At 39.8% G+C, this 23,296-nt stretch overlaps 3 protein-coding genes and 1 long non-coding RNA gene across 20 annotated transcripts in view; 2 read left to right on the forward strand and 2 right to left on the reverse strand.

The window, feature by feature from the left end:
- LOC131132003 (uncharacterized) lies at nucleotides 1-1,941 on the reverse strand. Its single transcript, XR_009130293.1, has 3 exons — nucleotides 1,820-1,941; nucleotides 935-1,108; nucleotides 1-807 (listed from the first exon to the last, which is right to left on the reverse strand). It is a non-coding gene; the product is annotated as an uncharacterized LOC131132003 (long non-coding RNA).
- Nucleotides 1,004-18,526, forward strand: waslb (WASP like actin nucleation promoting factor b). 3 transcript variants are annotated; one of them, XM_058077121.1, is made up of 11 exons: nucleotides 1,005-1,406; nucleotides 7,818-7,952; nucleotides 9,522-9,608; nucleotides 9,901-9,997; nucleotides 12,505-12,528; nucleotides 14,257-14,440; nucleotides 14,559-14,601; nucleotides 16,198-16,351; nucleotides 16,844-17,367; nucleotides 17,436-17,541; nucleotides 17,612-18,526. In XM_058077121.1, exons 1-11 carry the CDS (start codon nucleotides 1,284-1,286, stop codon nucleotides 17,671-17,673), a joined length of 1,539 nt encoding a protein of 512 aa, XP_057933104.1. In that variant the 5' UTR covers nucleotides 1,005-1,283; the 3' UTR covers nucleotides 17,674-18,526. The 3 variants fall into 3 exon arrangements, with proteins under 3 accessions (XP_057933105.1, XP_057933104.1, XP_057933106.1); XM_058077122.1 differs by lacking the exon at nucleotides 12,505-12,528 and having other exon boundaries at nucleotides 1,004-1,406; XM_058077123.1 differs by lacking the exons at nucleotides 1,005-1,406; nucleotides 7,818-7,952; nucleotides 9,522-9,608; nucleotides 9,901-9,997; nucleotides 12,505-12,528 and adding an exon at nucleotides 12,555-13,471.
- The window catches only part of si:dkey-14d8.1 (zinc finger protein 502), a 23,342-nt gene continuing 18,088 nt past the window's right edge, over nucleotides 18,043-23,296 (forward strand). For 5 of the 15 annotated variants that reach the window (XM_058077105.1, XM_058077111.1, XM_058077112.1 and 2 more), the window contains exons 1-4: nucleotides 18,694-19,236; nucleotides 20,891-20,967; nucleotides 22,529-22,591; nucleotides 22,878-23,266. The gene's annotated coding sequence lies outside the window, so the exon portion shown is untranslated. The other 10 variants (XM_058077110.1, XM_058077114.1, XM_058077119.1 and 7 more) reach the window with 10 other exon arrangements.
- Nucleotides 21,771-23,296, reverse strand: part of lmod2b (leiomodin 2 (cardiac) b) — a 3,920-nt gene continuing 2,394 nt past the window's right edge. The window contains exons 5-6 of the mRNA XM_058077120.1: nucleotides 22,869-23,288; nucleotides 21,771-22,107 (exon numbers count right to left, since the gene is read on the reverse strand). Of these exons, the coding sequence (XP_057933103.1) occupies nucleotides 22,081-22,107; nucleotides 22,869-23,288 (447 nt within the window). The 3' untranslated portion in view covers nucleotides 21,771-22,080. The remainder of the gene's footprint in view (nucleotides 22,108-22,868; nucleotides 23,289-23,296) is intronic.

A 23,296-nucleotide genomic window follows, 5' to 3' on the forward strand; every position in this document is an offset into this window, starting at 1 on the left:
TTTTGTTTTGTTTTTTCCTTTTAATTGTGGTAATTGTTTTAATTCTGTAAAGCACTTTGTGTTTCATGTCTTTGCAGGAAAAGTGTTATACAAATAAAGTTGATTTGATTTGATTTTAAATAAAGCATGCGTCAAAATCACAAATGGAGTGTATATTCTTTCCACAACGCAACCAACACCCATTGATGAGCTTGACGCAGCATGTTGCAAAATCCACGGACAATAGTGACAAAATTAGTCATGCAAGCGATTAAATTACAAAAGTTATGATAATAAAAAATGAATGAAGAGACACATAAAATTATTTGAATGTGAATGTGGATGCTTGTTTGTCTAAGGGTTTACCCCACTGGGATAGGCTCCAGCTCACCTGTGATCCTATTAAGGCCAAGCGATATAGAAAATCGATGGCAGTGCAGAAATAACATTCAAGTGCCGGTCATGCTACCCCTGAGGGTACGCACAGCAACTGGAGCAGTCTTAATTTTACCTCAATGTATTGTCAGCTATATTTAGTGCATTGTCATGAATCATCCCAGTAGCTAATGAGTCTTAAATCCAAGGGAGAAATCACTTCAATAACCTTTTTGCTTCCTTCAGAGGAAGTGAATTATCATTTAAATAAGTCAGTGCTTCAAGATAAGGTGTTTAATTTAAAGGTGGTGTAAGATTTGCATTAATTTTAAAAGTAAGCGAAGGAGCTAAGACTATTATGTTGGCAACATGCACCTTGTCTCTTGACTTACCTCCTCCCATTCTGCACACATTCCTGTCATAAAAGCCAGGGGCGGACTGGACTGTACCACACTACAGGGGAGAAAATACCATTTAGATTTCATTATAAAGCCATTACATGTTATATATGAAATAATATTTAGTAGTAATAATTTATAAAGTATTATATTAAATATTTGTGTTGCTCTTTCTGTCATACCTCTTTCTCGTTACGTTTAATGGACACGGTTGAGTCACTGCGTCACCCCCATCACACAATAATGGTCTCGTCCTGACACTGCCATGTTGGATGGAACAGGCTCTGGGCTCTCAGGCAGCCGGACTTCCCAGGAAAGTTTTTGCCGTTTTCCGCTCTCTTTTTCAGCTTATTTCCCTGGGAAGTAGAAACTGGATCGTCATCCCTAAAAGAGCGTACACTTCTGGAACCGCAACCGTGCGATAACTTGGTTGAACCGACTTGTGAAGCAGGGGGGTCGGAGGAAGGCCACGGATGACTCGAGGATTGTTTATGGATCTTTTTGGACTCAGTTGTTAGAGTCGTAGTTAGAATGATGTCAACATCGATAATGAGTGGACTTCAAAAGCAGCAGCGGCAATCAAATGTCGGTTCTATGCTATTGACGCCTCAAGAGAATGACTACATTTTCAACAACCTCGGCAGGAAATGCATTGTAAGTTTTTTTCCCCTTTCATGTGGAAATCAAACACCACGCTTATTTAATTCCTTTTCAAAGACCAAAGCTAGCTTCTTTGTATGTCTATTGGTTGTTAGCTTTTACCCCGTGCAGGGGTTGGTTTGTTTTGACAGCCGAGACAGCGAGGGGGCGAGCGACGGTGTTGAGACCCGTTTGGGACGGTGTCTATCCAGACAATATTGACTTTCACTCCAGTTTTTAGGCCTCGACGCCTCCAAGTTGAATTTTGACACACCTGAAGTCACCTAGGAATTGTTCCTGGCTGACATAACACTTTTCACCCCGCCTGGACTCAGCCGAACTTGCGAGAGCGGTCAGTTAGCTGCAAAACCAATCAACAGAAGGGGGATCTTTTTTTTAATGCCGGTATTATGTAACGTTAGCCGAACCTGGGTTGTTTTCGGGAAGTGTGTCCCCTTAAGGAATGTGCAGACCAGGCTTGGCAGGGGGGCAGCGCTGACTAGAGACGAGTGCTTGGGTTTTGCCCCCCCCCTTCTTATGTCCCGTCCTGCTTTACCAGTCTGACTACTGTCACGTGTGCACCATTCTCAAAATCGGATAAAAGAAATCACTTCTAATAGTAGAATCCTGCTAGCAACAACGACCCTCGCATATAACCAAAAAACCGAAACTAATCATTCCAGGGTAAAAAAAAAAACCCAACAATAATACTTATTATTTGACTCTTGACAGATTTTCAAAAATTTCAGAAATAGCCGTTTTTCAAGCAAGAAGCAAGCAAGAATGACACTTTCAAACAAACTTTTCCATTAACAAAACTAAACATTTCTGTTTCTAAACCTATATATATATATATATATATATATATATATATATATATATATATATATATATATATATATATATATATATATATATATACACACACACAAACTAGGGTCCTCAGTCTCCGTTTTTAGCTGAAAAAAAACATTAGTTAAGAGTCACTATATCAACTAGCTATGAACTATATTGCCCCTAGTGGTCTGGAGTGTAAATACTTTTCTGTGTTTTGCCTTTAATGTCCGTAGACAAAAGAATTGCTTATACACCAAAAACTAGGGTCCTCAGTTTCCGTTTTTATCTTAAAATAAACATTAGTTAAGAGTCGCTGTATCAACTAGCTATGAACTATATTGCCCCTAGTGGTCTGGAGTGTAAATACTTTTCTGTGTTTTGCCTTTAATGTCTGTAGACAAAAGAATTGCTTTGTCCACTGCTGCAAATGAATCCATGTAAATCTACTTACTTTCATTAATTTTCTTTCTACCAAGAAATTCCTCTTATTTCTTCAATTTTTTGTAGTAAGGCACTTTATGAAATAAGTACATTTACTTGTATTCATTTACAGTGCATTTTTGACATCCAATATAGTAGTGTTACACGCTAACGATGGATCTTCGCGATCGATTGTATATTACTGCGCCCGGGATGGATGTGTGTAGTTTGTTTAGATGCCAACAGATGGCAGCGCTGAGCGTTGTTACTTACAAGAATCAACAAGAAGTCGATGCATGCAAATTTCGAATCTTTGATTATTTGTCAAGCAGTTCACTTTGTTACCGTTCTCGGTGGGGGGAGTGTGAACCTGAACCCCTAACCCTAACCCTGTATGCAATTAGCAGATCAACGATTGTTATTATATCGTCAGCGCAGTGTCAAAGCATCGTCTCCAGCGCAAGGCAGTTATATCCATCGTGAGCGCAGAAATCGATCGATTTGTGCGCTAACGATGGATCCATCTCTGGCGCAGTGTTATCGATCAATCGCGCAGATCCATCGTTAGCGCGTAATAGTAGCAAAGTTGACGTACAGCTCAAATATGTCTTATTGTCCCTCGGCTGTTAGCATGAAAAAGTGTTTTTTTCACATTTCAAAGAACTAAATACCTGTTAGTGGATATTTGCATTACATTTTTTGTGTTCTTAACATTCCCCTTTTTATTTATTAGTAGAAATTAGAGGGGGCTACTATCTAAGCAGCTTTGAATTGTGCTGCCCCTAGTGGTCTGCAGTGCAAGTTACATTTTATTTGCAATTTATTATGTTATGATGTCCCACATAGCATAATCTCAGGTTGCTTCCTCAAAGTGATTCCTGAAAATGATGATCGCAGGAGGAAGTCAGTTCTCACCTCACGACGATGACCTAAGCAGGCATTTCCTGTCCCATGACTTTTTGACAGGCGTGTATGTGTTTTTATCCTGCTCGGCGTGAACGCACAGGTTTCTGGGGTGTGTCGTAGCTTGTTCAGAAATGCAGCAACAGCATTCCTTTGGCGATTGTGTCACCCGGCATGTGACGGAGACAAGGAATCGGGAGCATTCCTTGCAATTGTATTTGTTTCTTTGCATGCGGGGAAAGAAACATGGCATCAGTTTAATTAAAATGTAATGCATGTACAATAACAACAGTGTTGCCTTTCATAGTTTGAAATGCTGCAATAGGCATTTTTTTTTTATTCCTAGTTACCTGTGCGGTTTGTGGTGCATAGTCAGCGCAACGAGTTTATGACACAAAAGTCCTTATCGACTTACTCATTGGTATTCCCTCGCTTTTCACCATCAGCACTCTGAAAAAGGTGGAAGGGGTCCAAATCTATGCAGTGTGTGTACGTGCACAGACTGCCTGATCAGCAGCAGGGGGGTACTGCTGCTGAGCAGGAAGTCCCGTGGTTAGCCCTCATTTGCTGATTTGTGCTGGAGAAGTGGAACATGATTCCCCACTTAATATTTCTTTTTTTTTTTGCGTATCATATCCTTCCTTCCTCCATTTTTCTAATTTTAACCTAAACTGCGTGGTCTAGTTGTACACACTGCATCATGCACAAATGTGCTATTGGTCTATATCAGGGGTCTCAAACTCAATTTACCTGGGGGCCACTGGAGCTAGGGTCTGGGTGAGGCTGGTGAGGTTCCCCCCCCCCCCCCCAAAAAAACCCAAAAAACGCATTTATTAAAAACAGAAAAATGAATAAACATTCCACTGTTCTCAAATATCTTCATTTTTATTTTTCTACACAAAATAAGATAAAGAATAAAGAAAATCAATCAATCAGTAATAAATAAATATAATAATAATAACGGCAAATAATTAAAACTTAAGAAACCACATATAGTTGGTGGGTAGACAAATTATTTTTTTTCAGATTAAAATGAACAAAGCATTATTAGAGCCCTGTTGACATGACAAAACACGACTATAGTCACATTTATACTTTTTCTATTTACAACATATTGCGCAACTGCAGGGTCTTGAGACACATGCTAACTCGCAAACTAGAGAGCTAGCGACCAAGCCTCCAAGTTATTTCCTTTAAACTTAAAAAGCCAAAAACTTACCACTTCCACACGGATAGGGAGGATAACTATTAGCACTTATTTAACCTTTAACATGAACATTAATCAAACGTAATATTTTTTTCTGGGTACATGATACCATACAGCATCCATATCAAACTTGCGTGGGCCGCACTAACATTAAACTTTCATATCAAGGCGGGAGCCACGTGTTTGAGACCCCTGGTCTATATAAATCTATTTTTATACTAGTTTAAGGCGCAAGTAACAAAAGAACGCATATATGTAAGAGTGTGTGGTCGTGACACGGCAGACCGAGCTCCACTTCCTGCAGCCTTTGGCCTTGTCAGGAACCATCAGCACTCCATGCACAGATGAAACCTCAGGCTCTGTAGAGTCTCTGACGTCATTACTCTCTGACTGCCCAGAGAATGTGTGTTTCCAGATATATTTGTGTGTGTTTTTGAAGCTATCTATATGCATTGTAATATTTGGTGTGCATAAATACATGCGTGCAAACAGTCACCATGCAGTGGTATGCTCTATTATACAGTGCAGCTTATATTATCATAGAGTTCTGTCAATGTTTGAACAAGGAACAGGAACCATGTTTGCCCTTTAACTACTTCGGAGCTCACCTCAGTCACAAGATAAAGCCACACCTGATAATTATTTGCTGTGTTATTCCTACACTCTTATAAAAATATGTACAATAATTATATATATTAACGTATATAATGAAACATTTTAGTTGGATCTTTTGGCTCAGTGTTCGCAGACGAGGTGTTCAGGCGTATTAAGTTCCCCTGTGTCACACTTTTATTCCCTATGACATATGGCGTACCCCTGGGGCAGGGATCGGCAACCTTCAACATCATTGGAGTCATTTAGGTTTGTTATCATCAAATGAAAAACCTACTTTCACCACTAAATTGACAATAAAGCTACATATATCATTTCCTTAAGCGTATTTTCACATTGCTTTTCTGTCTTCCTGTTCCTCCTAGCGGGGCGACCAGCCAGGTCATGTTTCTTCAGCGTCTTCTTAAAGGAAAACTTCCCATTATCCACAATCCTTATGTGAAACAAGAACACATTTTTCCCTTTTTTGTGTCTTCTAAGGAGAGAAAATGGCTGTCATGAGGAAGTTAAAAGACACATTGTAGGATATACCTGTTCCGCCTATGAACTTTGAAAGGCACATGGCACATCAGAATAGACTAGGGGTGTGTATTGGCAACAATCTGGCGATACGATATGTATCACGATACTGTTAAGAAGGCAATTTTTTTTGTTTGTTTTTCTTGTAGTTAAAGATTATTTCCTGGAAAAACTGAATTACACCAATAATATGCACTTACTAAACATATTTTTATTCCATTAGAACAGTATGTTATGATGTATCACAAACTTAAAGTGTAGCATTTGGATAAATAAAGCTTTAACATCCAGCTTTGAATTTACCAAAAAAAACATTCAGTCTCAAGATCGTGCTCAAATGTTCACATTTTAATAGCTGTGAAAAAAAAGCAGAGTATAGTCCCTGACTTATCCACCATCAGAACAGTATTTTTGTAATTAACATCAGTAAAAAGGCATTTTAGGATGCTTGAAATAACCATTATTTTACAAAATAGTGATATCAATTTGAAAATACCTGCAATATAACAGTACTAGGGCTGCACAGCGGTCGTGTGGTTAGCGCACAGACCTCACAGCTAGGAGACCCGGGGTTCAATTCCACCCTCGGCCATGTCTGTGTGGCGTTTGCATGTGTGTATGTGTGGGTTTTCTCCGGGTACTCCGGTTTCCTCCCACATTCCAAAAACATGCTAGGTTAATTAGCGACTCCAAATTGTCCATAGGTATGAATGTGAGTGTGAATGGTTGTTTGTCTATATGTGCCCTGTGATTGGCTGGCTGGCCACCAGTCCAGGGTGTACCCCACCTCTTGTCCGAAGACAGCTGGGATAGGCTCCAGCAACCCACCCTTGTGAGGATAAGCGGTAGAAAATGAATGAAATGAATCACAGTACTACTTTTGTAGTATACAAAAGGACCTTGGCATTGCTTGCTAGCGGCAGGTGTCTCGCTAAGCGGACTCGCAGATTTGTCGTGTTTTCCCGAATACTTTATTCGAGCATGACACATTTTACAAACGGCATGGTTTTAGCAATTTTTGCACACCCTACTTTGTATGGAAATCCAAAACGTGTCCACACTTCAGCCTTGTACGCCTGTTATGTGCTGGCATTCCGCCATGTTGAACTGTGTTTATGTGTGAGGACGTTTCACTGGTGAATCTCGTTCAATGTCCTTGCCTAATTGACTACGTAATAAGTGCTGCCACCTAACGATCGGAGGTTTAAATTCAAATCAGAAATGAACCTTTGCCGTGTCTGCACTTGAATAAATACCATATACAGTCTATGATAAATGCCTAAAAATATCCATATCATACTTTTTAATATCGATACAGTATTGTGGAACGAAGTATCGTGATATACCCCAAGAAGAGACGGCTTAGTAACTACACAAATGCAAAGACCAACTGGAGCTGCAGGTTGCAGACCCCTGGCTGAGTTATATGAGGACCCCTTTCTGGGAACAAAGGCTGTATTGGAATATAAGACATATGGTGCATGTATCCGTGCAGCTCAGCGTGTGTTGCCTCACTGATGCTTTCATCTTTACGTTAATAGCCCGACCCCCACATGGCGAGGAGACCCCTGCAGCAATTTGTAAAACAACATGGAGTCTGTGATTGTATGTCGTTATGTGTGTAATTTAACTTTGGAAACGTAAGTACTTCATACAGTGGTAGTCAGTGTCACTTTACTAAAACCATTAAATGCCTTAAAAGATGTTTTATAGCACTTAAGCAGCTTCCTGTTCTTAGCATTACGATATAAAGTCCCGAGTGCTCGGAATAGCGTTAAGTCCGTAAGGAATATTAAGACTTCAAAAAGTGCTAAAATGGTCAGGAATGAACTAGATCAGACGATTATGCTGCGCATCCCCCCGCCTCTGTTCACTTCCTGTTTCATCCCTGTCATACTTAACCCTGTCCTTGTCGCCCCCCAACCTAGAGTTTGTCCTCGGCGGTGGTCCAGGTCTTCACATCAGACAGGAACGCCACATGGAGCAAGAGATGCTGCGGTGTGGCTTGTCTGATCAAGGACAACCCCCAGCGGTCCTACTTCATCCGAGTCTATGATATCAAGGTAGGAGCATTCTGCTGTATTATATCTTCTTGAGGTCGATGTCGATACCATCCCGATACCAATCAGTAGCCATTCGATCGGAGCACCCTCCGTTTTTCAGCTTATTATGTTGGAAAGCCAATTATTTCTCCACAGTGTGACAGAACAGGCTGAAATTCCTGTTTCCCCTTAATGAACCACAGCTCCGCCAGCACCAGGAGCACTCATGTAGCCCCAGACCATGATGCAAGACACGGTTATCATGGTTCTCACTTGTGTTGCCATATATTTACATGTATATGCCTGTGTGTTAGCTCATTTGTAGTAGCTAATAAATTCATTCATTTTCTACCGCTTATCCTCATGAAGGTCGCCAGCCAATCACAGGGCACATATAGACAAACAACCATTCACACTCACATTCATACCTATGGACAATTTGGAGTCCAATGTTTTTGGAATGTAGAACGGCAAGATACTGCAACAATTATTATCATTAGCATGACATTAACACGTACGGTAATCACACGACGTTGTTTACATGCTGTCAAATAACCCGGAACATTAGCAATAACCCAATTGCGCTCAACCATGTAAACACAAATAACCCAAATATGGAGTCGCCAATTAACCTAGCATGCTTTTGTAATGTGGGAGGAAACCGGAGTACCTGGAGAAAACCCACGCATGTGGAATTGAACTTGGGTCTCCCAGCTGTGAGGCCTGCGTGCTAAACACTCGTCCGCCGTGCAAGGCCTGCGTGCTAACCACTCAACCGCCGTGCAAGGCCTGCGTGCTAACCACTCAACCGCCGTGCAAAGCCTGCGTGCTAACCACTTGACCGCCATGCAGCACCTGTATAATCATTTATTCATTCATTTTCTTTCGTTTATCCTCACGAGGGTTGCGGTGGGTGCTGGAGCCTATCCCAGCTGGCGAGAGGCGGGGTACACCCTGGACTGGTGGCCAGCCAGCCAGCCAATCACAGGGCACATATAGACAAACAACCATTCACACTCGCATTCACACCTATGGACAATTTGGAGTCGCTAATTAACCTAGCATGTTTTTGGAATGTGGGAGGAAACCGGAGTTCCCGGAGAAAACCCACACATGCACGGGGAGAACATACAAATTCCACGCAGAGATGATGGAATTGAACTCTGGTCTCCTAGCTGTGAGGTCTGTGTGCTAACCACTCGTGCAGCCCCTAGCTAATAAATATATACTATATATGTATAAGCGGTACATTGACTACTCTAAATAAGGGGTCTACAGCCACCGCTGAGCGTTGATTTTCAGGGGTCCTTGAAGGCACCATAGTTGAGTTACCATAGTTTGCTGCCACAAATAGACTTCTATTTGGCCCGTTTTTCTTTCACCTCATCGTTGACGCTGGGTGTGAATGTATAAGGGTGAGGTTTGATGACGTTATTATGTGTGCTCATATTCGTTCCACTCCCTCATCCCGGTCTGCTCGAGGTTTGTTGGAACTGGATTGGGGACCACTTCGTTAAAGCATGTTTATTTGTGTAGTATTGTCCCCTGTTGTTTTCTCCAGTCTTACATTGTGTTTTCTTTTTTTTACAGGATGGCAAGATGCTGTTTGAGCAGGAGATTTACAACAATTTTAGCATCAACCTCCCTAGGACGTACTTCATCACGTTTGCTGGAGATGTGAGTTGACTTCCCAAGTCATTCATCATTCATCAAGACATTGATGAGTTGTATTGTAGCTATTTATAGCAGGACACCTAAGTCATACTGTAATTAGAACCAAAAAAAAACACACACACACCGCCCTCGTCGATGGAAACCAGTTTTGAATTGGCACTCATTTGTTGATAAAACTTTGCAAACTTTCCCAACTTGCTCAAGAGCACTGCTTCCAGGAGTAGATAAATCACACCTTGTTTTTATTCGTGTTGCTGCTTTGTTTATGGATCCATTGCTGTCTTCTTCCCTTCAGACGACCCAAGTGGGTTTGAACTTTGCCAGCGAGGAGGAGGCCAAGCGTTTCCGGGGTCACTTGATGGAGCTTTTGAGCAAAAGACAAAGGAAAACTGGTACCAACTTCCTGTTGCTACACTCTCTACCTTAGCATTTCTTCGATATGTGTTCGCTCTTTTTATTTTTACTAAACAAGGGTGTGCAAAGTGCAGCCTATGGTACAGTTTTTGTACTGGAGCTAATTTTTATTAGCTCGTATTGTCGAATAAAATGAGTTTGTTATTAATGAAATACAGTAATCCCTCGCCGCAATGCTTTTTAACGTTTTTTTCCATATATAAAATTTAATAAATCATGCTATTTTGTAGTTATTATCAGGCAAAATATATGCTTGTTAGCAAATAATTTGTATATTTTGCCTACATTAAGCATTTTAAGCATAAAAATATCTATATGAACTAAACTCAAAATATGTGATGTTATGTAGTATTCTGCGCCGGTCACTAGATGTCAGTTGATGATTAATGTAATGTTCGGTGACACACAAACACCAGACTTGATCCCAGGAACAACAGACTTTTATTGCAGGTTTCAATGCGCTCACAACACCAAGCTACTGTTGCGGATGTAACCCATGTAAGCTAAAGCTAAGCTAAGCTAAAACTCAATTCTGAACCCACAAGCACACAAGCATGAGTCTTGTGATTGTAGGGGTGTTATTTCATATCTACAGGGCTCTAATAATGTTATTTATAAGGTAATAAACAGGTTTTATGTGCTCTTAACTATTAAAATATTCAATTTATAAATAAAGAACCGTACTTTGAGTAAATGGACTTATTATGGTCGGGGTTCGGGATCAATTAACTGCAATAAACTGGGGATTACTGTATATTATTAGATATTACACAAAGTCAAATTACTCCTATAACACAAAGCTTTTTTTCAGATATATTAGCATAAAAATGACCTACAGTACATTGGATATTGAATCTTTTGAATGCTAATTTTTTCTGTATGCAGCACTTAGTGGTAAAAGTTTGGACACCCCTCACGTACTGCATTGACCCAAAATTGGAGGGGGAAAAGCCCAAATCAGCATTTTAACGTTTTTTTTTTCATATGTAAAATTTAATAAATCATGCTATTTTGTAGTTATTATCGGACAAAATATATGATTGTTAGAAAATTATTTGTATATTTTGCCTACATTAAACATTTTAAGCATAAAAATGTCTAAATGAACTAAACGGTACTTTGAATATAACATCTTTTGAGTGCAAATTTCTTCTGTATGCGGCGCTTAGTGGAAAAAGTTTGGACACCCCTCACGTACTGCATTGACCCAAATATAAGACGACCAAAATAGACACAAAATTGGAGGGGGAAAAGCCCAAATCAGCATTTTAACATTTTTTTTCAAAAGTAAAATTTAATAAATCATGCTATTTTGTAGTTATTATCAGACAAAATATATGATTGTTGGAAAATTATTTGTATATTTTGCCTACATTAAGCATTTTAAGCATAAAAATGTCTAAATGAACTAAACAGTACATTGAATATAGCAATTTTTTTTCTGTATGCGGTGCTTAGTGGAAAAAGTACTGCATTGACCCAAATATAAGATGACCAAAATAGACCCAAAATTGGAGGGGGAAAAGCCCAAATCAGCATTTTAACGTTTTTTTTTTCATATGTAAAATTTAATAAATCATGCTATTTTGTCATTATTATCAGACAAATATGATTGTTAGAAAATTATTTGTATATTTTGCCTACATTAAGCATTTTAAGCATATAAATGTCCAAATGAACTAAACAGTACATTGAATATAGCAAATTTCTTCTGTATGCGGCGCTTAGTGGAAAAAGTACTGCATTGACCCAAATATAAGATGACCAAAATAGACACAAAATTGGAGGGGGGAAAAAGCACTGTACTTTAATGAATCAGCACTAAAATTTGCATCATAACTCGTGTGTGTGTGACGGGAAGAAAAGCTTGGGCACCATCTTTTGGGTCAAACGTATAAATAAGTAGTTCAAGTAGTTTCTAGGAATCAAATATCATTGAGTCTTTATATCAGGGTCATTATGGTGCATTCAAGGAGTCATAAAGAACTTCGTTAACAAACATTATAATACACTGTCTGCTTTTTTGTCACCATTCTCAGTCTGCAGTGATCTAATTAGTAGAAGCAGATGCAATACTAAAGTGTCCATTGTCCTAAAGGGGGGCAGTATAGACTGAATATGTCATCAGCCGAGCGACTGAAAATGATGATTTTTGTCATAAAAAAAAATCTGAAATGCACAAATTGAGCCCAAATTCTCTTCTCAGTGGATCACTCACACACGTCTTTCAACTCACTTGCTTTGGGATTGCAACAAGTCTTCTCTTCTTTGTCCTTTTGGAGAACTCACACCATTCTTTTTTCATTGCCTAATACGCCAGAATCTTCCGCTTGTCTTCACTTGGACTCTTCCAACGCTTTCTACCGGATGTAACGTTTCACCCAGGCTTCTTCTTCTTCTTCTCTGCTGTCTGGCGCTCTTGCTCACTTTCTCGCCACCACTTAGCGTAAAGTTGTAACCATTTTGGTTTGTCTTGTGTTCACAGAGAAGAGACGCGAGCCTCCAAATGGTACGTTGTGTGCACTCTTTCCTGTCCTTAACTCCACAAATCTGTGATTTTTTTTTGTTTTTTTTAACAAATATCCTTCCACCTTTTTTCCCCCGTACATTCATTGTGTTTTTGTAAACAAGAGTTTTAATCCAGGATTAAGCATGCATGAAGGTTACATAAAATCTACTGCTAAATCCTCTAATAATATGCAGGGATTACATCACCATGTGTATATGTGTGTGTGCTTTGACGGGGGAAAAAAAGGGAGGAGATAACCAGTGGAAGTGGGAGGAGAAATGGCAACATGGAGACAATCCAAGCGTCATAATCTTAACTGCGTGAAGTGAAAAAGCAGCCAAATGTGTTTAGATGGACAGAAGCAGCGGGGAGCGTGTCCCTTCAGCTCAGACAGCATCCACTCATCCAGATGTCTGAGGAAGGTATTAAGGGATAAATCCAACTCCAGTACACTTTGGCATCATTCCTATGCGGATAGACGAGACCGGAGTATGTGGATTCCTATTTCGGGGTATGATGCGTCCACCCGAAGTCGTTCCTCATTTATGTCCTGAGTGAACGTGTCCTCCAGCAGCGATGATGTTCTGCACCACATTCCTCTCCACTCCTTCCGAGGATCTACCATGCGAAGGTGGCGGCGGAGCTTCACCAGGAAGCGGAGGCTTAGGCCCGGCTAGCTGCTTGTCATCCTTACACTGTCTGGTTCTCCCTCAAGACGAACTTTACCCGAATCTCTCGGAGAACGCTCACGCCGCCCGTCAGCTTTCAGTTTGCTCGGAAGTACGAGCTCGCAACTTCATCGGGGATATGCTGCTAGACGTCAGTCGATGTCGGGAGAGAGATAGCAGGGGGATTTGGGACAGGGTGAGGCGGAGACGGAGTCGGTCTGCTTCACCTTTACCCAGCAAAACACCTAAAAGTCCTTGTAGTGAGAGTGTGAAAGGTATGTGCTATCTTACCGCACAGCTAACCGTCATAATTGCAGTACTTTCGTTTTTCTTATTTGTCCGTAATGACAAAAAATGTCAGTGTCGCAAAAAACTGCTGCAGATATATTAATATTTTCTATTGGAAACAATTCTTTTAAAAACTACTTAAGCCTGAAAAATACTGTATATATCAAATACTAAGTGGATTTTGAGATAATTTCAGTTTTGTTATTGATTTGTTAAAATAGGTTTTAGGAAATAATGGAAATCCAATTAATCTCTTCCAGACACCCAAAAATATGAACAAAAAATATATTTTGTGAAAGATAATTTGTGAAATTGTGATGAATGAAATATATAATATATAATATATAATATATATAAGATATAAATAATAATAATTTATCTAAAATTATTATTTATTTTAAATAAATAAATATAATATATATATAATAATAATTTTAAATAATTTTTTATTTATTTATTATTTATTTTAAATAAATATTTATTTTAAATAAATAACAATAATATAATAAATATATATTATAATAATTTTATTATCACATTTACCTCTATTGTGGACTCTTTTTGGCCCCATGGCGGGTTATTTGCAGTCGCATTAAATTAAAAGAAAAAAAATGGCCGTGCATCATTTGTACACAATTCCACAAAATGAAGGCAAATAGACTAGTTTGTTTAGTGAAATATTGGACCAAAACCCATTTATTTTTACCAAAACTGGGGCGTTTAGAAAACTATAAAATATATGAATGTCTGACCCTGTCCCCCTTCCCTCCAGGCCCGTCGCTGCCCATGGCCACCGTGGACATCAAAAACCCAGAGATCAGCAACGTTCAGCGTTTCCATAGCAACTCTCAGGTGAACAACATCATGCACTCCACTTTCCCCAAGCGGGAGAAGAAGGGCAAAGGCAAGAAGAAGAGGCTGACCAAGGCTGACATCGGAACGCCCAGCAACTTCCAGTGAGTTTTAGCATGGCTCGGACACCTTTTTGCTTCATTTATGTAATACCCGGATAGAATACAGAGGTGTCAGTGAATGCATCACCTGCTGACTCACAGCTTTTCTGCTCTGTCGTAGGCACATCGGACACGTAGGATGGGATCCAAACACAGGCTTTGACGTAAGTGAAACTATAAAATAGCTTTGAATGAGTGCGTGACGTCCGCACGCTTTTAAATCAAGGACTCCACATGTCAATCAGACTTACACATCTATCAAATTAACCGTTGGCTCACAAAAGTATTAAAGTTTGCTGCACAGCCATGGAGTCGTCGTCAGCACGGTTACACAAGGAGATTTTTCTCTTTTTTTTTTTTGGAGGGAACCTGTGTTTTGCATAATCCTTGGACTTATTCCCGTAACGCATCCTCTGTGACGGGGAGTATGAGATTATGTAGATTGGGGATGGTTTGGTTGGAAAAGATGAGAGTGGGTGATGTCATGCCAATGAATTCTTCTCATCTTTTGGTTTAAAGGAAAAGATATAATTAAAGTTGAAGGTGGATTTGGTTATTTCTTGAAACCTTGCAATCCAACCTGTTCTCCGCGTCACTTGCTTGTGACGGGTTTTTTTCCCTCCATCAGAGCTGCCGTGTTAATGCCCAAGTAAAGAATGTAGTAATTCGACATTTGATCCAAATTACTTCTATCAAAATATGTGACAATATCACATGACTATAACTACTTGGCTTGGCAGTCTTAAGTATCTTGGAATAGTAGTATTAGTAGTAGCAGCTACTGCATGTTAGTTTTTACATGTTTTCTGTGTTTTTTGTTTTATTTTCTTCATTATGTCGCAGACCAATGAAAACCAGCCACCGGTTTATTTATTTTTTTGTTTCCTCAACGTTCCCTCCCGTAGAGCAACTTTTGATGCTTCCAATGCCACCCCTCGCCACCAAGGGGCAGCATCTCACTGCACAGTGTATAAACAATTGCACCAACGTCACATCAACTCAATCTAATACTGTAATGGTAATGGTTTAATTTCATTTGAACATGTATCAGATTACAATTGAATGCATCCCATAATCAGTTCACAGTTCCACATGTCCAAAAGGAGTAGGAAGAAGCAAAGCTTATTAAATCCTATCCCTCCATCTGGTACTTTTACAATTAGTAACTGTTACATTTGTTCACTTCCTGCCTTCCTAATATAATTTAAGGTTTTTTTTATACTTTATTTTTATTTTTATGTTCCACATGTCCAAAAGGAGTAGGAAGAAGCAAAGCTTATTAAATCCTACCCCTCCATCTGGTACTTTTACAATCGGTAACTGTTACATTTGTTCACTTCCTGCCTTCCTAATATAATTTAAGGTTTTTTTTATACTTTATTTTTATGTTCCACATGTCCAATAGGAGTAGGAAGAAGCAAAGCCTATTAAATCCTACCCCTCTATCAGGTGCTTTTACAATCAGTAACTGTTACATTTATTCACTTCCTGCTTTCCTAATATAATTTAAGTTGTTTGTTTTTTTTACTTTATTTTTATTTTCCACATGTCCAAAAGGAGTAGGAAGAAGCAAAGCTTATTAAATCCTACCCCTCCATCTGGTACTTTTACAATCAGTAACTGTTACATTTGTTCACTTCCTACTTTCCTAATACAGTTGTTGTTTTTTTTTATTTAATTTTATTTTTGTCATGTACCGAAGTACGAGGTGATATGACCATACAATAACATAATCAGTACTGTGATACTTCTCCCTGTAGTTGAACAACTTGGACCCCGAGTTGAAGAACCTCTTCGACATGTGCGGCATCTCCGAGGCTCAGCTTAAGGACAAAGAGACCTCCAAGGTTATCTATGACTTCATTGAGAAGAAAGGAGGCGTGGAAGCTGTCAAAAATGAGCTACGGAGACAAGGTACAGCAATAAAGGCCGCTCAATTTTGGGTCGTGGTTGACTTATTTTGGCGCTAAATCCATTCAAAAACTGAACTGAAAAGTTGACGGTTGTGTCCTCAGGTCCGCCCAGGTGTATCGGTATGTTTACATGCATGGGCTGCTGTGACACACCACGCATGCAGATTAGATTCTAGTTTAGGCATAAAATGGACTGTACTAAACATTGAGATTATATTAGATTATAATATAATCTAATATAATTAATAGTTAATTAATTAATTAAAAGTTAATTAATGTGTGGTTAAGCTTGCGAGCCTACCAGATGAACTGTCTTCAGTAGAATCCCATGCAGGTTTGCCTGGTTGGTGGATCATAATAAATAATAATAATAATAATAATAATAATAATAATAATAATAATGCTATAATATCCAGTTCCCCCTCAGTGGTGTGTTGTTGCAACAGCATGATGCCTTCAAGACTTCAGTTAATGTGATTTTTCTCCTCCTCAGCTCCTCCACCCCCTCCATCCAGAGGCGGCCCACCGCCCCCACCCCCACACCACACCTCAGGCCCCCCACCTCCTCCTCCGGCCCGAGGCCGTGGCGCCCCGCCACCCCCACCGCCCTCCAGAGCCCCCGTCTCGGCGCCACCCCCTCCACCTCCATCCCGACCGGGCATAACCGCGCCCCCGCCTCCACCGCCGAGCCGGGGCTTCTTGCCGCCGCCCCCGCCGCCATCCCACTCCTCCACCCCAGCGCCACCTCCACCACCACCTCCCCCGACGGCATTCAGCGGTGCCGCACCACCTCCTCCGCCTCCGCCGCCGCCTCCTGGACCACCTCCGCCCGGTCTGTCCATGGAGGCTAACGGAGGCGATAGCGGCCCGCCACCACTTGGGGGCAAGTCGGCCTTGCTGAGTCAGATCCGGGAAGGCACCCAGTTGAAGAGGGTGGAGCAGAAAGAGAGACCCGTGTCCAGCACCGGACGAGATGCGCTCCTGGACCAAATCCGACAAGGAATCCAACTTAAAACTGTGAGTGATTCTGACTGTTATGCTACCAAATCCCACTGTGACCTTTAACCTTGCTGTCTTCACTTTAGAGAGACGATAACGACTCGCCTCCTTCCTCTGTGGCCCCCTCGGCCGGCATCGTGGGGGCTCTGATGGAGGTGATGCAGAAGAGGAGCAAGGCCATTCATTCATCAGGTAAATGGAAACCGACCCTCATTAATCAGAAGAACTCCACAGTATTCCTACAATATGTACTTCTCCGCAGATGAGGACGACGACGATGAAGATGATGAGGACTTTGAAGATGAGGACGAGTGGGAGGACTAGTCATGCCCGCCCCCTTTACTTTTGGATGATTCTGACGCTTAAATCTTTAATTTCAAATGACATAAATGTAAATGTTCTATCAATTTGCTGTATATTTTTGTTGCCTTTATGCTTTTTTTTTTTTTTTTTTTTTCTTAATCTGTGCAATACCTCATTTAATCTGGACGTTCTCATATCTGTTTTGAACTGTCCTCCCATCTGTCGCTTGTCTCTCATCACACATTCCCTGCATCCTGTCTCTCTCATCGTCCCAAAAATAGCGTGCAATTTTGGCGTCAACCTGTCGTTTTTCCTCTTCTGGTCAGTCATTGAAGGCATCAGTGGAAGAGAAGCGAAAACAAAAGAGATATTTTCATACCCTAATTGTGGTTTATTTTTACTAATCAAATGATCCTTGTTTATATTTTCTTAAAAAGGAATATTTAGCGTCATCTGATGTTCTGTGTGAATTTGCTCCAGGTTTTTCTGTTTTTTTTGCACAGAAAGACGAGACTTGCTGCATGACAACGGGACATTTCAGGTCTGTATCATACGTATGCTTTACCAGATGAGAAAGATGGCGATGCGGTGGCATTTTGATGGTTCTTTCTTCCTTTCCTTAAATAAACTGACAATGTTATTTTAATAAGTGATGTTTTTCACACAGTAATGCCATGATTATGTCGTACCATTGCAACCCTCGATGCACTAGGACATAAAAGCTTATTTAGCGGATTAACACTACATTGAAATAGAAACACTACAAGGTTTGTTTTATCTTTTTCTACTTTACAATATCAAGTATTGACAATGTTTGTTGGAATCGGGTCGTTGGTCATGTAAACTTTGAGGAATAAAGACATTTTTAGTTTTACACCTCCTGGGTTACTGGACTAAAACTGAACTATGTACTGTTTTGTGTTGTACAGATTTAATTACTGGAAAGTGAATTAAGAGCTTTTAGTTAGGGTGTAGTTAATTGATGATAATGCTACTAGCTACAATTAGTAACTAATGTTAGTTTTTAAAAGATAGGATTAAGCTTTTATGAACTGTAACAAATGTTAGAGAGAAATGGCAACATTAATGAAAGTCTTTAGTGCTCTTAGATGACGATTGCTAACAAACAAGGGCGGCCATTTTGTTACATTTGTGCTTTAATATTGATAATTCACAGCTAAGTTGACTCACTTGTTATATAACCCTAATTACCCTAATTTCTTGTATGCCATTAATGATTTTTATAAGTTAAATTCCAATATTGACAAACAAAAACAGCCACGTCAATCTTGTTTGTACTGTTATGTATGATGGCTAATGCTAAAACTCAAACAAGTCAGCCATTTTGTTACTACATTATTTATATTTGACAGTTATTGGAGTAATTACCCTAATTAGCATTACATGCTTTGTTGCCTGTCACTGTTTATCATTATTGACTAGCTAAACAAATGACTGTATATTTAATCTTAGTACGGTTATATATGATGGCTAATGCAATCACGATGGCTCATGGCGAATGTTAACAATCAAACAAGGGCGGCCAGTTTGTTATATTTGTGCTTTAATATTGATAATTCACAGGTAAGTTGACTCCCCTGTTATATAACCCTAATTACCCTCATTTCTTTGTTTGCCATTAATGATTTTTATTAGTTAAATTCCAATATTGACAAGCAAAAACAGCCCTGAATAAATATATAATCTTGTTTGTACTGTTATGTATGATGGCTAATGCTAAAACTCAAACAAGTCATGCATTTTGTTACATTATTTATATTTGACAGGTATTGTAATAATTACCCTAATTAGCATTACATGCTTTGTTGCCTGTCACTGTTTATCATTATTGATAAACGAACGACTGTATATTTAATCTTAGTACGGTTATATATGATGGCTAATCACGATGTCTCATGGCGAATGTTAACAACCAAACAAGGTCAGCCATTTTGTTGATACATGATTACTATTCTTAATGTTTTACAGGTATTTTAGTAAATTCTGAATTGTAATATGACCCTTGATGCCCATTGCTAATTTTTATCATTTCATTTCCAGTATTGACAAGCTAAAACAGCTAGTAATGTATCGAGTCTTGTTAGCACTGTTCTGTATGTATGATGGCTAACGTTAACAGTCAAAGACGCTCATTTTCATAATAGTATTCTTCATATTCACAGGTATTTTAGTAAATATGTTGTTCTAAACTGACTCTTAACTAGTTGCAAGGACCCTGCTCTTCATTTTGTTCCCCTTAATGATAAGTTTATTATCAACTATTATCAACTTATCTTAACACATTTTTAATGCTAACAATCAAACTAGGGCAGCCATTTTGGTGCTAAAGTAGTACTATTTTATTCTTTACATGTCATACAGTGAATTCTCACTCTTAGTAACAACCGAGTAGTCCTTAAATGAGTTATTTTGACATTTGTTTTTACATGTTTGCGGTATTTACCAGTTAGAACGACATATATAATGTTGCATTGAGGCTAACATACATGTACAGCAGCTTACCATGCTAACATAACACAACAGCAGCAAATACACTCAATTTTTTAATTCAAATGGAGATGTTGTTAGTTGCCACAGGCCGTGTTTTGACCTGTTTTACAACCCGAACAACAACAGATGCATCAATAGCTCAGCTTTTTTATTTTTAGCCATAATGGCGCCTCAGCTGTGGACCCTCTGAGAGGGATTAGAGCAGGTATGGCGCTTTCCACTGCAACTACATCCATGTTTTTTCAGACAGAATATCATGCGGCTAACCAATATGGATGATTAGTATGCGTGCATTAGTCCAGGCCACTTCATCTTCATGATACACATCTTGCACCATTAACAGTTTCATTGCAGCTCGGGGGAACTGGGTTTGTATTTCTTTGAATTTTACATGAGGGGGCACATTTAGGAAGCAGGAAGTGGGGAGTTTATAGCAGAAGTCAGTGAAAGGGTTCCCCTTATTGGCATTTTGACAGCTCATGACAAAGTGCTGCAGGAAGTTTTATACAGAGAAGGAATGTGTTGTGCATGTCAGGAGGGTCCTCTGAATAGGAAATTAAACATGCAGAATGCTGGTGTAGCTTACTTTTTTCTAAGCGACGGGTAGAAATGTAGTAAATTGGCACTGAAAATTGCGTATGTGAAGGCGCTTCACACTGACCAAACAGGCTTAATTTTAGCCTTACATCTGTCATGGCTGAGCATCCCATCTGTTTCCTTTTTGTAGCCCCCTCATTCTGACCATCACATCACAGCCTTGTTGGATGATGCAAACAAAGCGAGTGCTCACTTCCTGCTACCAATGTATGTCAATCATCTGCACTATTGAGTTATTATGGCCTGTCACTTGTCATGCATTGTGAATGGTGCACTTACAAAAGTGGGGAGATGCATGAATGCAGCACAGTTGACTGACACATGTCATTTTTTAAAAATCTTAATGCTCTATAAAATACATGTCAAACTCATTCATTCATTCATTTTCTACCGCTTTTCCTCACGACGGTCGTGGGGGTGCTGGAGCCTATCCCAGCTGTTTTCGGGCTAGAGGTAGGGTACACCCTGGACTGGTTGCCAGCCGATCACAGGGCAAGGCTGCGGCAAAGATGGATATTTTAATTTTGTTATTCATTCATTCATTTTCTACCGCTTATCCTCACGAGGGCGAGAGGCAGGGTACACCCTGGGCTGGTGGCCAACATATAGACAAACAACCATTCACACTCACATTCATACCTATGGACAATTTGGAATCGCCAATTAACCTAGCATGTTTTTGGAATGTGGGAGGAAACAATAATAATGCAAATTTTTTTTTTTTTACTTGTTACTTTTTTGTGATATCACAATATATCACATATTATATAACAATTTAATGTTATTTTTTTAATTTTGTAATTAATAAATGTTTTATTTTTGAATATTTAAAAAAAATATTTAAAAATCAATACATATTTTTAATCACATGTTCTAAAAAATAACAATATTATATTTTTCCAAACAACCTAGTATGTTTTTGGAATGTGGGAGGAAACCGGAGTACCCGGAGAAAACCCACGCATGCACGGGGAGAACATGCAAACTCCACACAGAGATGGCAGAGGGTGGAATTGAACCCTAGTCTCCTAGCTGTGAGGTCTGCGTGCTAACCACTCGACCGTGTCAAAACTCATCACCAAAATAAAATCTTACTATAAAAAAATAATGGCCCAAAAACACTCCAAAAAGGTATGTATTTAGAACAAAGAGCATGACATATTTACAAGTTTACAAGAAAAAAAATCAGTAAACAAATGCCGTTTTAAATCATGTAAAATTAAAAAGTAAAATATATTGCAGTAATGCCAACTTTTTTTAACCACTTGTAGTCTTCCTCTGCACTCCCAGTAACCATGGCAACTTGATTCCTCATCTGTATTATCGTAGATGGAACGGTACTTCCACCTGTTAAAAAAAAAAATTAATAAAAATTATATGTTATTCTTTTATATGTTACACTTATACATGGACATCAGTGTTGTGTTGTCTCTACATGTCGTGTCAGCCGTTATCACAACTCTGCTGGACACTTTGCTATTCATAGCAGCATTAAGTGGCGGTGGAATTTCGCAGCTAACATGCAGCTCAGTTTTCCACTGTGGCAACACAACAAGCCGTGAGCTAACACACACTTAACTCCTTTTAATTGTTTTTTTAGGGGGGTAATTTTAGTCATGAATTCACAGTTCAGATGATGTCTAGCCGGCATTGCAAAATACCTGCCTTATGACTCCACATTCATTCAAATATAACTTTAATGGTGTTGTTTTTTGAGTCATTTCCTTGTTCCTGCCAAATCTCCCTGTCCTTTCTATGCTTTGTGCAGCATGCCGCAGGGTTCCAAGAAAACTGCATAGTCAACATGAATTGTTGCCGAGGAAACGGCATGGTAAACATGACAGTTTTTTTTATTGGTTACATAAATGATTGCTCCCGACAATTCTGCCCAGCAACAAGGGGTGATGTAACCAGCATGAAAAACTGCTATTTACTACAGAATAATGTATTTAAATATATTGAATATTTTAAATATATAAAAAATTTTAAGAAATATTTATATTTATGTCGTGTTTTTTTGCACGTTACTTCCTTGTTCCTGCCAACCCTCCCTGTCCTTTTTCTTTGTCCTAGTAACAACAACTGACAATTGTGATTTTCTTCCTCACCTTCTTCAGGTTGCGGATGCTGCTGTTCCGTATGGAATCCATCAGCTGGTCGTGTGCCGACCTCATGGGCGTGGACGGCCTGCTGCCCTCTTCCCCTCCACGCCGCTCCGCCGACACGGGCCTAAGTGCGTTCTTCAGCTCCTTGAGGATGCAGGTGGTCTCGTCTTTGCCCGCCTTGCCCTTCTTGCCCTTTTTCCCCTTGCTCTTAGCCTTCTTGCTGACGGCTTCGTGGGATTTGATCACCTCTGCGATCATCCTGGTGGGCTTCTTCTTCTCCTGGTGAGCTGGAGGCGGCGGCGGCGGTGGAGGAGGGGGTGGCGGCGGAGGAGGTGGTGGTGGCGGCGCTGGTGGGGTTTGCTTCTTAGCCACTTTGGGTGAGGACCAAGGGGAGGATCTTGGTGAGTTGCAGGGTGTTCCTCTCTAGCAAC

Source organism: Doryrhamphus excisus, chromosome 7, assembly GCF_030265055.1.
Source record: "Doryrhamphus excisus isolate RoL2022-K1 chromosome 7, RoL_Dexc_1.0, whole genome shotgun sequence".
NCBI lineage: Eukaryota > Metazoa > Chordata > Actinopteri > Syngnathiformes > Syngnathidae > Doryrhamphus > Doryrhamphus excisus.